Source organism: Phalacrocorax aristotelis, chromosome 1 (genome assembly GCF_949628215.1).
Source record: "Phalacrocorax aristotelis chromosome 1, bGulAri2.1, whole genome shotgun sequence".
In the NCBI taxonomy this organism is placed as follows: domain Eukaryota; kingdom Metazoa; phylum Chordata; class Aves; order Suliformes; family Phalacrocoracidae; genus Phalacrocorax; species Phalacrocorax aristotelis.
The window spans coordinates 182,405,993-182,419,883 of NC_134276.1; the positions used below are offsets into that span (position 1 = coordinate 182,405,993).

General features: G+C 38.4%; 1 protein-coding gene across 2 annotated transcripts in view; it reads left to right on the plus strand.

Annotated features, from left to right (window-relative positions):
- Nucleotides 1-13,891, plus strand: part of TAFA2 (TAFA chemokine like family member 2) — a 196,560-nt gene that overhangs the window by 129,845 nt on the left and 52,824 nt on the right. For both annotated transcript variants that reach the window (XR_012658567.1, XM_075080937.1), the window contains exon 2: nucleotides 9,053-9,159. Coding sequence is in view for 1 of the 2 variants with exons in the window: in XM_075080937.1 (XP_074937038.1) it covers nucleotides 9,054-9,159 (106 nt within the window). In the remaining variant the exon portion in view is untranslated. The remainder of the gene's footprint in view (nucleotides 1-9,052; nucleotides 9,160-13,891) is intronic.

Sequence of the window (13,891 nt, forward strand, 5' to 3'; positions counted from 1 at the left end):
CAGGGGGAACTTAGTCTGAATCTTGCTTCCCAGTTCATCTACAGAGGTCTGTCACAGTGTTATTTGCCAGAAGAATTCTTTGGAAAAACAAAATGTAACCTTCAGTAGGGAAGTCATGCTGTTGAATCTGAATGGTTCCTGTAAACATACAAAATACCAGGTCTGGCAAGATTATCTAATATAACCATAGCACTTCATCCATATTTTTACATCAATGTAAGAACCCAGAATTAGTCCTCCAGTATTTCTTGAAAGACATTATGTTTAAGATGATAGTCACTTTAAATGGATTTAATAATAACCAAAATCTTTAAATTCATGTATTCACACTCTTAAAATACTTGTAATGGTATTGTTTCTTCTGTTTTTATCTTAAAATGCTTAATTAATTTTTGAAAGTACATAGTTTTTGTTTTCTATATTTGGACTACTGTGGAAAACAAGACTCCTTCATATCTTGACAATTGTGATGCTTGCCAGTTTTATGTTTCCATGATGTCAATGTTAAAACCAGGTTGACAATAGGAAGACTTTCAATTTAAAGCAAGAGTGATAAAAAACAGAGTTAGTTCTAAGAAAAGTGAGGGAGTCTTAATCATGGAATAGTCAGCCATGCTCAACGGTATGACTTTCATTCCCTGAAGTTAGTCAAAAAGCAATTTTAGTACTGAATTGTCCACCAAGACAGTACTGTGACTGTTTGGGTCACACAGAGATGCCAGTTAAGGCTTGAAGATTTTGAAAAATAAGGAGGAATATTCATCATAATCAGATGTTCGTCAGCATGGCCAATTTTTGGATGGAACCCAGTGTGGGTTCAGGACATTAGTGAGGAGCATCACAGTTTTTTTCAGATAGGATTTCACAGAAAGAAATACTGTGCCTTTTGGTTTTTTTAGGAGAGTGTAATGACTTGGAAAAAACCCACTACACTAATGCACTTGGAGAGAACTTGCTTTTAGTTTTCTTAGTGAAAAAACTGGCACTTGATTTCCTGTACTAATGTACAAAAACCGGAATCATGATATTGATGTAGAGACAAGACTGGAAGAGACTTCCTGAATCACTGAGCTGAGCATCCTGATCCTGCCTGCTGGCAAGATATCATCTAATTAATTTCTTACGGATAAGTTTCTTGCCCTCACTGTGTTTATTTCCTTTCCTTGATTTCTCTGTTTCCGTTCAGCCTTTGCTTTGCTCTGCAAGCCAAGTTCTTTCAAACTCCTCCTGTGGTAGAATCTTCATGCCTGTGACCATCAGAGAAGACCGTCCCTGTATTTTTTGTGGGTTCATTTTTATTTTCGTGGCCAGAATCGTATAGATTATTCTGAATGATAGTTTAAGAAAATTCATACTTGTCCTTCTGTGTCATTATTAGAAATATATCATTTAGTAATTATAGGATTTGCCTTCCTCACAGCCATCTCATGTCATATTGATACTGATGTGCTCTTGGTGATCAACTAAAATAAACTAGTTATTTTTCACTTGTGCTGCTTGCAAATGATGAATTCCCAACTTGTAGCAGAAATGCTATTAATCCCTGCTACTCCCTTTCAGTACTACTTGCTGTTATCATACCTGGATCCACCCTTCAATTCTTGTAGTAATCTACAGAGTCTTTGGCTTAATGTGTACGTTCCAGAGTGGCACTGTAGAAAATACCTTATCTAAATCCAGACAAATGATATCTACTTCATTTCTTTGTCTGGAAAATCAGTTATCTTATCAAAAAAGCTGTCAAGTTAGTCTGGCACAATCTACCCTTGGTAACACTGCTACATTTTATTCTATGTTCTATTTACTTCTCGTCTTAAATTTATCTTTTTCTTCAAAGCCTGTTCTAAGCTCTTGCAAACTGAAGAGGTCAGGCTAATAGGCTTACACTTGCCCAGATCATTTTCGTCCTTGCTTTTAAATATGGGCACTTCAGTTGCCATTCTCCACTAATGTTTGATGCTTTCTCTGCCTTGCTAGATTTGGAAGCTTATCTCTGCCACTGCAATGGCCTTTATGAAATCACAGTATACCTAGTGATTCAGGTCTCAGCGAGACATTTTGTTCAAAGCCCATTGAACTGCTATCTTTTTTTTTTCCGTTAAACTTTTGATTGGTTAGTCAGATATGAATAAAGAAAATTTAAATAACCATCTGCAAGAGGATCACATGTAAGATATAAGCAAATACTACTGCCATGATGATTAAGTGAATAGATAGTACCCCTACAACTTAAAGCTCCCTTAAGCACAGAAACTAGGAGAGAAATAGTTTAAAGTGGCATAATAATATCAGAGAAAATGATGTGAATTGGAGCCTAAGTACCTTCTAAAACTGAACACTTAACTGTGAGAGCTTATTTCACAAGGGTGTAGGACATCATTGGGCAGATTAAAGATGTTAGAATATCTTGGACGTTTAAATATTCTGTACTGTTTTATGTTAACACTTAAAAACACAATAAATGGCATGAACAGGTCTAATGCTAGATTATTACTAGTATTTTTACATTTTCAAAAACACATGGAAGTACAGAATCTAACCCCACAAAAAATCATGGCATTTTCTTTCTGTGTACTTAGTAATGAGTCACATCAGTGTTCATCAGGTGAACACTGCTTTGCTGGTCATGATGAAATGACCAAGAAAGAAATTTAATGTTTACACACTTAAATACTTCTTTTTTTTTTTTTTTTTTTAGTTAAAGCTGGCTAGGAGGACAGTGCATTTCTTGTTTACTCTTTCTTTGCTTTCTTTATTGCTTTCAGTTAGGTGTTGCACCTGAAAATTAATGAAGGTGAAAATTACAATCAATTGTGTCTACAAAGAACTTGTGTTAATCTGGAAGCTGGGGAGATTAACATTGATAGCAGTTTAGAGGGAAGGCCATTCATCAGTATCTTCTGAGTTTTCAAGGCAATATCATCACAACCATACATACACTTTTGGAAGAAAAACGTTTTCCCCATAATCTCTCAGGGTTCCTAGCTGTGAGGTGTCATGCAGCTAGGTGGCTAAAGGATTTTATACTTCTGGCAATTTAAGCATCTGTGCTCATCAGATTTTGAAAACAATAATATATATGTAAATTTCACATGCAAGTGCTATAAGATACTGTCAGCAGATGTAATTACCTGTGTGTGCATCTGCCTCCAGTTTTTCACTAAACTGTGAAACTAATTGCAGTATGTAAAGAAAAATGTTTTTTGGTTTATTGCATACTTACATATATTCCATAACTTTTTATTTTTCAGATATTTGAGATATTTCCTTTTCTTGAAACTGTCTCTTATAAAAGCTCACTCATTAATCATTTTTTCAAGAACTCATGTTGTGTACATATATCTCTGTTTGGGAAAGTATGTCCTTAAATTTAAGTATGTGCTTAAGTCACACTGATATAAATAAAAGACAAATATAGGCATGCATGTCAATCATATGCTTAAGTTGAAAGAAGAATTCATTTACCTCACTGTCTTAAGTCTTAGCACACTAGCCTTTCAAAAGCCCTCCTTATGGCATTAAGCCTTAAATTCTTCAATCTGATTCCACTGGTACCCTTCAGCTGAAAGTAACAGTGACAACCTTACTGTACTGGTCTGCCAACAATGCTTTACCTTTCCAAATATCTCTCAATAGTGGGGATAAGCTCTCTAGGGATACTTATTCTGCTATTAAAAGATCCACACCAGTAAATGACAATTTTATTTTTTTTTTTAAAAAAAGGACAAAATCCACCCCTTTTGCTTTGCGTACAGAGATTTCCCATGTGACTCCTATGGAAGACCTGCATGCTTTGCTAGGCTAAATGCCTATACTCTTTCTTTCCTTGCCCACCTAGATCAAAGAAAGTAGCTTCTGAGAAGAGGTCTGGTTTTCCCCCAGCTTCATTTCAGAATCAGAATGCACTTTGTGTCTGTTCCAGGCTACGATGTATGAAGCAGAAAGAAGATTGATTTTCACAAGCTACCTTGTACCTGGAGTAACGAGAGTGGCAAATTACTTGTTCATTGAGCAAACATGACAGGAATGTCATAGAGGGAATTTATATATATGCAAACACACGGGGGTCACATCGGTGTTACTTTTGCAAAGTGACCTTATCCACCAGAGGGGCATTTTTAAATCTGCATTAGCTTACACAGGAAAGGCTAAATACAACTGCAAATACCTGCATTGTGTGGGATGTAAAAACTAACACAACTAATAAATAATGTAAGATTCAACACAGTACAGAACATAATTTAAATGGCTACATTATTTCTGTAAAAGAGACTTGGGGTCAGGAGTGATTTCTGCTACACATTTGGGGTTTTTCTGGAGTAGCAAATAAAATATTTGTTGTAAAAAGAAAACTAAGAGACTGTAGGACTAATTTTCTGTCAGGTTTTCATCTCTTAAGCATTTCATCAAGATTCAGTAGAGAAATAGGCTTATGCTTCGCTTTATGAACACTTGCATTCACAGGGTGTATGTGTTTGCAGAAGACAAATGGGTCTTACCAACACTGAAAGTTTCTACATATGTAAAGCAGGAACGAATGGATTTTGAACAGCATCACAGAAGCTGCTGTTGGTAAAGAAAAGAAAGAAAAGGAGCAACAGAGAAAAATGCTGTTACCCCTAGGAAACAGATGAGAATTTTATTTGTGTGTAAGCTCTTAAGGGAAGAATGAAAGCTATTATTTCCTTACATTTTGTTCTCCTCAACAATGAAGATTACATGAGGTTACACTTAAAATAGGAAAGCAAGGCAATTTAGCACTGGCCATACAATGTAAGGTAATTTCCGTCTGACTTTCCACTATTTCTGAACTCTTTGAAAGGTGGTTGATCTCCAGCCCAGAAGCAAAGAAGGAAGAAAGTAGAACCTCAGAAGCTTATGGATGCTACATTGCTGCAGTGAAATTGAAAATACTCATCTGCACATGGCAGTTTCAGTACAACCTAATAGTTGGGCCATATCTGCTGTTGGGAGGGGGCTGACACTGAGGTGGAGCATCAATGAGGAGAGCCTGTGCAACCTGTTACTGTATTCACGGTTTGCTTCTGATGAGCCGCAGAGGCCAGGGAGAAGGATTTCTGCTGACAGAGCAGTTTGTGAAGCAGCATCAGATGAGGTTTCACCCTGAGAAAAAAAAAACTCCAGCAATTTTTAGCCTATTTTTGTCCCTAATCACCAAAACTGTCTATTCCTCAGTCCATGATGACAGACGGCCCATGAGACCAGATGGTCTCATGGAGTGCGCTTCAGGGAAAAGGAATCTTATGGAGCAAAAGTAACAAATCCTATGAATTTATTCATTGTGTTACAGTGTTAGTGAAGAGCTGGTCATGGCAGTCATCTCACACTCAGGCACTGCCTGCTTGAGTTATGCGGGTGACATCTTTTTGGATTAATTTGAATGTGTCCCTGGAACCACAAAAGGAATTCTCTTTCTTTTTCCTTGCCTCTAAGTACACTGAAAAATGAACTCAAACATGTCAGCTTTCACATACCCTTTTGCGTGAAAGTGCTGAGAATTCCAGGGTTTATTTCCAGTAAGTTGGGGTTAGAAACTGAAGGGAATTTTTGTTGCATGTAAAGTTTGTATTTTTATGTAAAATTCATTTTCAAATGTAGGCATCTCCTGTAGTGTGGCTATTCTCAGTTTTGATCACCTTTGGCTTATGTGACATTATTGAAGGCTGTAAGGATCACAGCAAGAGAGAGGTTCTGCAGAAAGGAAGGTAAAGAGAAGAGGAAAACATCTCACAGAGAAAACCATTCAGGCTAATAGCTATAGTTTGTCTGTGGAGCTCTGCATCACCTCTAGTAAAAGTAGACCTCATTTCAGAGCTCATTTGTTCTATTTAACACCGTCTGTTATGTTAGTGTAATAACAGTACGGTAATGGACTGAATTTTATTTCCTGGATGCAATTACTTGACATGGATCAGGGTTGCAAGAGGCTAATAGTTATGTTTCAGAGCTGAGGTCAAATACTATCTAGTCCCAGTGTCTTCTCAGTGCTATATCATGGCCTGTTTTGCAAATCCACAAAAAATAACCAGCATCAGAGTTTCTGAGCCTGAGTGATAATGCATGCACTCACATACTGAGCATATCTCTTGGCCTCTCCTTGTTATCTAGCTGTTTCCCTGCTTTGTTGTTGAGGTGCGTCCATCCTAACTCCCTGAGTTTCTTGGACTACAAACCCTTCATTTTTTGTATCTAGGGCTGTATTACTACAGCGTGGCTTCTGTGTGTAGCAGGACTGCTGGGAGCAGAGTGCTTCCTACCTTGTTTGTGCTTATGCAGACATTTGTCTGTCCTTGGACTGACCCTTGTGAGTGGCCAACACATACAACCACAGGTCTAGTGTTATACTGCATAATTAGTTTGAAACTTAACATCATCCTCCAACTTTTTATTGTTTGAGCTCATATAAGTTATGAATACTCTAACTGCTGAGATTTTTTTTTTTTTATTTCTGCTGATGGCCTCTGAAATATTAGTCCCAAGCTAGAACTGTGATTTGCAATGTCTTTTCTGTTCATTGTACCTATTATGGGACTGCTATGAGACAAAGTTATGACTTTTGTCCTTCTAAAGGTGAATACCACAAATAAGCAATGCAGAACAGTGTAATAGGCTTGTGGTACAGAAATGGTGTATTGTTTTTCTCATGACTGGAAAACCTGGCAATGGCATTGAGCCCAGATTTTCTGCGTCAAAGCTGAAACCTCTCCTTTACTTTGCAGAACACTATCTTTTACATTCAGTGATGGCTTACTCTTTGGTGTGCTGGGCTGTGGGCAGAGGTTTGTAACTTCACTCTGCCCCCTACCCTGAGGGGCTGCTGTTCACAGGCAGATAGGTTGATTTTCTCTCTTCATCCCTGCTGCTACTGTTTTTCCTTGTGTATTTGCATTTTCTGCTGTGCATTTGCTGCCAGCCTCGCAGCACAGCAAGTAAATTGGCATCAGCAGAGTACAGGAAGGAACTGTATTAGAGTCAACTTTGCTTAATGGTGCAAGTCCCAGTGGGTTTTGAGCAGTGTTATTTAGGTGAGGAAGAAAGATTTGATTTTAATGAGAGACGGCTTTGCACCAGCATCATAACAGGTGCAGTATGAGAATCCAGGAGATAAAGAGTTAATTCCTATTCTGTTCACAGAGAAAGCTGTGAAAGAGCATATGCTGAATGTGCATTCCAGTTTCTTTTTTTTATTCTTGTTTACAGTGACAAATAATATATTTCCCTTTAGCTTTGAGTGTTTCATAAACCTGGAGCTGATGATGAATATGCAGTTTACACTCCAAAGGCACTGGAATCAGTGCAAGAAGGCAGAGCTTGGTGTGGTTCACAGCACACTGTGACCTCTGCTGTGATTATTAATCAATCAGGCTTTCAGGGGCATATCCACCACCCTAGGTATAGCACTTGCTTGCTCCTTTCTCTTTTTCCCTGATAAATGTGATCTCTGAACCTTTGGGAAACAGACTGTAGATGTGTGATTTCTGTCAAAGGATGCTGAGTCCTGTTTGCTCTGAATTCAAGTTTAAAGGGGTTTGGTACACTCCTCAGTGGGTTCTTAATTTGAGTCATGGTGTTTTGTTACACACAGCCTGGTGTGGAAACTTAGCAGTGCTTGACAAGTTTTCATCAATCTCCTGGAGAGCATGATTGGCAGTTTTGGGGGAAGTGGTGTGGTTACAAATCTGGAAATCATGAGTGGAGTTACAGGGTGTGGGGGTGTTGCCTTGTGAGGGTGTGGTGTTCTGTTAGAAAGCGATTTGCTCAGAGGAAAGGAATTGATTTGACAGAAATGGAAAGAGATTTGGGACTTAGAACAGGCTGTTGGTTAATTATCTATTAGAGCAGTCTGCCTTTCAGAGCTGTGGTTGCCCAAGATAGCATTGTACATGAAAAGAGCAAACAAGATACTCTCAAAATTCTTATGAACATAATAGGAAGCAAACGTGCAACCATACTGAAGCAATGCATTTTTCTTCTGCTCAGAAAGGCACCTTAGTTCCAGGCATTACAAAACAAAAATAATTTTGTCCAAGTGATCAAATTTGCAGCTTTTCTAGTACAAGTGATTTGAAATAGGCATCATCGTCCTATTGACCTATCAGCAGAAACATGACCATCATGCAGAGCTGTTTCTTAGCCAGCTCCCTAGGGCTTTATAGAGAATGAAAAGTGAGAGAAGGTTTCATTATTTTACCTCCTGCCACTCCCTGCTCAACTGTAATCCTTAAGCACTAGACCATATGTTCCTGAGCTTGTCTTTTTGGCAGGTGGAGGGGTATTTTGCCTTTGGAGGAGGTTACTGAGAAATAAGTCATGTGTTACCTTGTGCTTGAATCACCACGGTGGCTTGCTGTCACAGTGAAAACATCACTGAGCAAGATGAGGGTAGCTCTGTGCAATTTCCCTTGGTGCAGTAAATCAAATCTTTTCATTACCCAAAGATAGACAGGAGAGAGACTAGTGAATCCGCCCTGCTCGAGTCCATGTTTCTAAACCACTCAAGTCTTTCTAACAGGATTTCTCTGTGGGAGGGTTGGGATGTGTGCTGGATGTCTATTCAAATCTGTTATCACCTTATGACTCGTGGGCACAATCCAAAAAGAGTTGCAGTCCCAAAAGCTAAAAACAGTGCACAGTCAGAGAGAACCACATTGACCATGACTGGCCCCAAACACACTAGCAGAACTGCTCTGTGCATTAAAACCTGCTGCAGAGCTGCATTGATTCATCCTTCTTGCCAGCTTTGGAGTCAGCTGTGGTTATGAACACTGCTTGTGCTTTGAGAGAAACATGATGAGTGGAGATGTTGAATTCTTCTGGTATTGACCAGGGTGGAAGAATGCTGGCAGGCAGGCCAGGGAGGGAGGTTATAGTGATGGTCTATATGGTGTACCTCGTTTAAACCTAAGCACAATTTAAGACTTAACAGTTGTCAGCCAGACACTTATAAAAACTTCTTTAATTCTCCTTAAATTAAGACAAATTTTTTTTAAAAGAAGTCTTAATACTTACTTTTGTGTATTTTTGTTTTCAGGATGAATAAAAGATACTTACAGAAAGCAACAAAAGGAAAACTGCTAATAATAATATTTGTTGTAACACTGTGGGGGAAATTAGCATCTGGGGCAAATCATCATAAAGGTAAGAATTTCTGTTCTGTTCTATTATACTATCGTATCTGTGGCCTCTGTCAACAAATTCAGAAGTGTCCAGTCTATGTGACCTTTTTGCCCTTATACTTATGTGTGTCTTCTGGCATTGACCAATCAGTACCGAAGGAGGAGCGTGTTCAATTGATAGACTTTTATTAATTTCTTGAGAATTTAGGTATTTCAGTCCCATTTTCAGCATTATCTGATGTTAGGTCATTTTGTAATGATGATAAAGTTGAAAGGATGGTGAAAAAAAGATGGTAAAGTAAAAAAATCAAATAATACTGCTTGTCTCATAAAAGTAGATATATCACATACCACATATATGTGCTACAAATGAATTCCTGGAATGAACCTTAGAAAGAAACAGTTTTTAGTAACATGTATGCTGCTACTATGTGCAGTTATCTGTCAAGGGTAATTTCATGGTTATGTGTGCTGAATATGATTGTTTCATCACCAAAAAACAGACTGTTGCTTTGAGTGTTGTCTGTCTTCTATGCTGCATACATAACACCTGACCAGAAGCTTTAGTAGCTTGTTTCCTGTTGGTCATTCCAGCCCTTAAAATGTGTACATAACAGCAGAAGCTCTCATGGTTTATTGAAGCTTGTAAAAAGGTCTCTTTTTTTGTGTGTGTGTTTCTATAAACCCTTAATGCACAGAACAAGCTCTCCAGATTCAGGTACTAATATCTTCTTATAGGCTAATATAATTTGAAATGTGTTCTGCAGTATAATATGATTTTGAAGTCCACTTCTCATCTTCATATAATGTCTGCTGGCTGTTTATCTGCTTATTCAAGATCTGAATAAACTCTAACAACTTGGGTAAAGTAGGGGTGGGACGTGAACGTTACAGAAAGCTAAGGAGCTAAATACTGGTGAAGGATCCCAATAACACCAGTCAGTTCATTTCTCTGTGTTCATGTTCATTTTATAATGTTCCCTCTGATGATAGCATTTCGTGAGCAGGTATTTTATACATCTAACCATTAGATATTTTTCTGCTGTGTGAAGATATTTCTTCAAAATACCTCACTGATTAAGGACTTCAGGATGCAGAGGCACTTTCTCCAAAGTCTTTTGCGACTTGCAGTTTGGCTGCAGACAAAACAGATTCTGATGTGGTCCTGCAGGCCTCCTAAGATTGCCATCATGCCAGACAGGAACCGTACTGACATCCTTTGCTCAGCCTTTGTTCCCCCTCCAAACCAGAATATGGATTTGTGCTGTGGCTTGCCAGTTTAGCCGTCTATTGGGAAAAAGCCAAGATACCCCAGCCTGGATTCAGAATTCTTTTGTCTTTGATTATCTTTCCTTTAAAATCGAAAGGCCCATCTCCAGATCATTTTGATTCCATCCACAAAAGCTGGTCAAGCTGTGTCTGCCTTGATACAGTTCAAACTTTGCCAAAGCATGCTTGCTACTGTTTTTGAAAAAAAGATGAGTAAAACCTGTCACCAAGTATTGCTTGGGAACAAGTTATAATCCTAAGGACTATTTGGGGAATTAGTGTTTCATAATTGAGAATCAAATAATCCCCTACCAATTTCAGCTTTCCAGGTATATTCATGCAAGGGAAACCCCAGCAGAGCTATACCATTAATTACCTGGACAGTACTTGGCATTTGAGTCCCAGCCTTAGAGCAGAAATAACTTGAGGAATATTGAATTTTATGTTTTTAGATTAAAAAAAAAGGCACATGAGCCCCCTGCAAAATCAGGTTATTAGCTGTAGGGACTTCTTTGCATTCCTGCAAGTTAACAAAAAGCTTTGGTTCTTTTTCTTTAAGTTATAACTTTTCATCCCTTTAGCAAAATATATGAAGTCTTGCAGGGAACAATAATGAGGAGAAGCATGACTTGAGTGTTTAATTTAGAAAAGCAACTATTGTACATGTTCAGATTCTTTTGAAAAGAAAAAATATTCAGAAGGGTTTTGGCTTGTGGATTTAGTAGATCTGCAAATCAGCTGCACTCACTGTATATGGAGGATTATTTTAAAAAGCACAAATCAGAGTTATGCAGCTCAGCTACCATTGATTTCCAAAGAAACTGGGAGTTTAGCTTCCCATCGTGTCAAAGAAAATCTTCCCCCTACTCTAATAGCAGAAATGGAGCTAAGGTGCAGTCAAGGAAAACCTGACACTGTTCACCTTTGTGTGGAGTTTACAAATACTGGGTAATATGTGAGTTTCTTCAGTGATAATCATCCCTAGCATCATTAATCTTTAATTACAGAAGTCCTTACTAACATATTGACATGACAAACCCTAATGACTTTGAAGAAGCCCTTTCAATTTCAAAGATCAATAATTTACATTTAAAAAAATCTTTACTTTCCTATTGACTTAGTTGTATTATGCATCAGTTGCACCAACTCTTAAACCTATCTCTTTTTCTGAAGGCTATTGTAAAAGGAAAAAAAGAAAAAGCAGGAAAGATCATCAATGTGTGAAAATTTGTTTAAAGATCATTCTGCTCTCCAGACAGACTTCAGCAGGGATATAAACAGCTGACTCTGACAGGCCCTCTTTAGGCTTGTTGCACTTATTTCAGGGATATGGCACAAATAAGAAAACTCAAGCCAGCAGCAAGAAAAACAGAGGCTGAGGCAGGGCATGGGGAACCAGGCTCTGAGGTCCATCTGAGCAACAACTAGGGTTACAAACTGGGATTTCAGGTTTCAGCTTGTCAGTGTCAGGTGCGTGGGTGCCAAGCCCATCCCTCTTTCTCTTGGAAAGACTGGTCTGAAGACATGTCTGCTTCCTTTAACTTGGATGATTGTTACAGTTTCATCAGTCTGGACAGGAAGTGTGAGAGCTAAAAGAGACAAGCACTCACAGTGTTTAAAACAAAACACAAAGCTCACTTTTTTTCTGTACACAGGATTATGGGTTCTGTGTATTTCCTGGGTGTGCACATACTTATATTCTATTTATCCTCTCTTCTGGAAAGGCACAGGAACTCTGCTTTTTCTTTTTAATTTTGCTGGGGACCCTGATACGATAGTGACGCGTGCCTTACCTGAGTACATGCACCTGTGACTCAGCCCGCAGTACCAGATCCATCCGTGCTGCAGTAGCTGTGTATGAGAAGACAAGAGTGGCATATCAGCCTCCAAAAGGATGTTGTCAAGGTTATGAGTCTAAAAACTGACATACCTTGAGGGAGGCTGAAAGAAATCCATAAGGGTATTTTATTATAAGATTGATCCTGATCCTCCTACTCATTGCTAGCCCTTGGAAAACAAATAAACATGTGCAAACATATAGTGTTCACTGACAGATATGGGAGGCAGGCATCAGTTCAACATCACTGCCTGTTTGCTCTTTCTGTCATAGGGAACATGAATTGATTTGATGACCATTGTATCACAGCCTGTGTTTAAGGTTTCAGGTGTTGGACTGGTCCTTTTGAGAAAGAAATATACTGGTAGCCCCTTACAAGCACTCCTCTGTAGACAAAAGGCTACCGTGAGACACAGTTTCTACCCTAAAATTAAAAACACTTTCAAAATTCAGATTTCTCTGAGCTTTTTGTGATTACTAAGTTTTTTTTTTTACATAGATAATGCAATAAGGTCATCTAAATAAATTAAGGGTGCTTTTGAATTGGAGCATAGTTTTATAGTCCTCAAAATACAAAACCATAAACTTTATAATAGATTTTTAAATTCCTGGTCAAAATAAAAAGCTATTTAAAAAGTCGTCTAATTAAGAATGCTTGTTTGCCCGAAGGAATTTTTTATGGAACCAGAAAACACTCCAGGTAGATAAATAGAGTAATTGAGTATTTTTGGACTTACTAGATGACAAGGCATGCTAATCTATTTTCATTTGAAAAATTTCACTCAGAAGCTGAACTTATTAATCTGATGCCTATCATACAGTTAAACTAAACTATTGTTTGTGATGTGGAATTGCTGCTCCTACTTGTCTGTGAATTTGCACTAAATTAGAAGTCTGTGGGAATATCTTGCTGTTCACAAGAAGAAAATGAATCTTGATTTGTCCTTGCAGAGGAGTAGCTGTTCTGAAGCCCAGCTGAATGAAGGAGCCACTGAGCCTCTAAAGCTGCTAGTTAGATCACCCTTCCTGGATGGGTCTGCCTTTCTCAGCTGAGCTGCCAGGGCAGAAGCAGAAGCACTGCTGGCACCAGTGTTGTGATGTAGGGTATAGCCTGTGCCACACATGTGCCTGGAGTTTGGGAATGGGTATCACTATGAGTAGCAAGAAATCTGGTGGTAGTGGTAGCACGATTTCAACTGATGGTGATGTGTTTTTTTGACATGGATGGACTTTCATTGGTGGTGATCCTCTTCCTTGGTCACCAGGTTTCTTTCCTTTTGTTTTGTGAAAAGAGTACAAATAAAATATGCAGGACAGTCGTGGAAAGCCTAAGGAACTGCCTGAAAATTTTAAGTCTTTGCGAAACTGAGTTAGAAATGCAGCTTAACTGTAATAATTTTCTTTTGGTAACTCATGATTTCTGTTTGCTTTGCAAGAGCTTTTAAGTCTTATGTCTGGATTTGTCATGTTTTCTATTAGGAAAATGAACCAAAAGGTGGCAAGCCATCAACAGGCCTCTATATAGTCTAACACAAGTCCCACACATGTATGCCTTTGAGAATGTAAACTTTTTTTTAGGGGATGAAATCTCATAGTAATGAACAAATTCAATCAAATGTGATACTGTGGGCCAGTATGGGCAGCACTA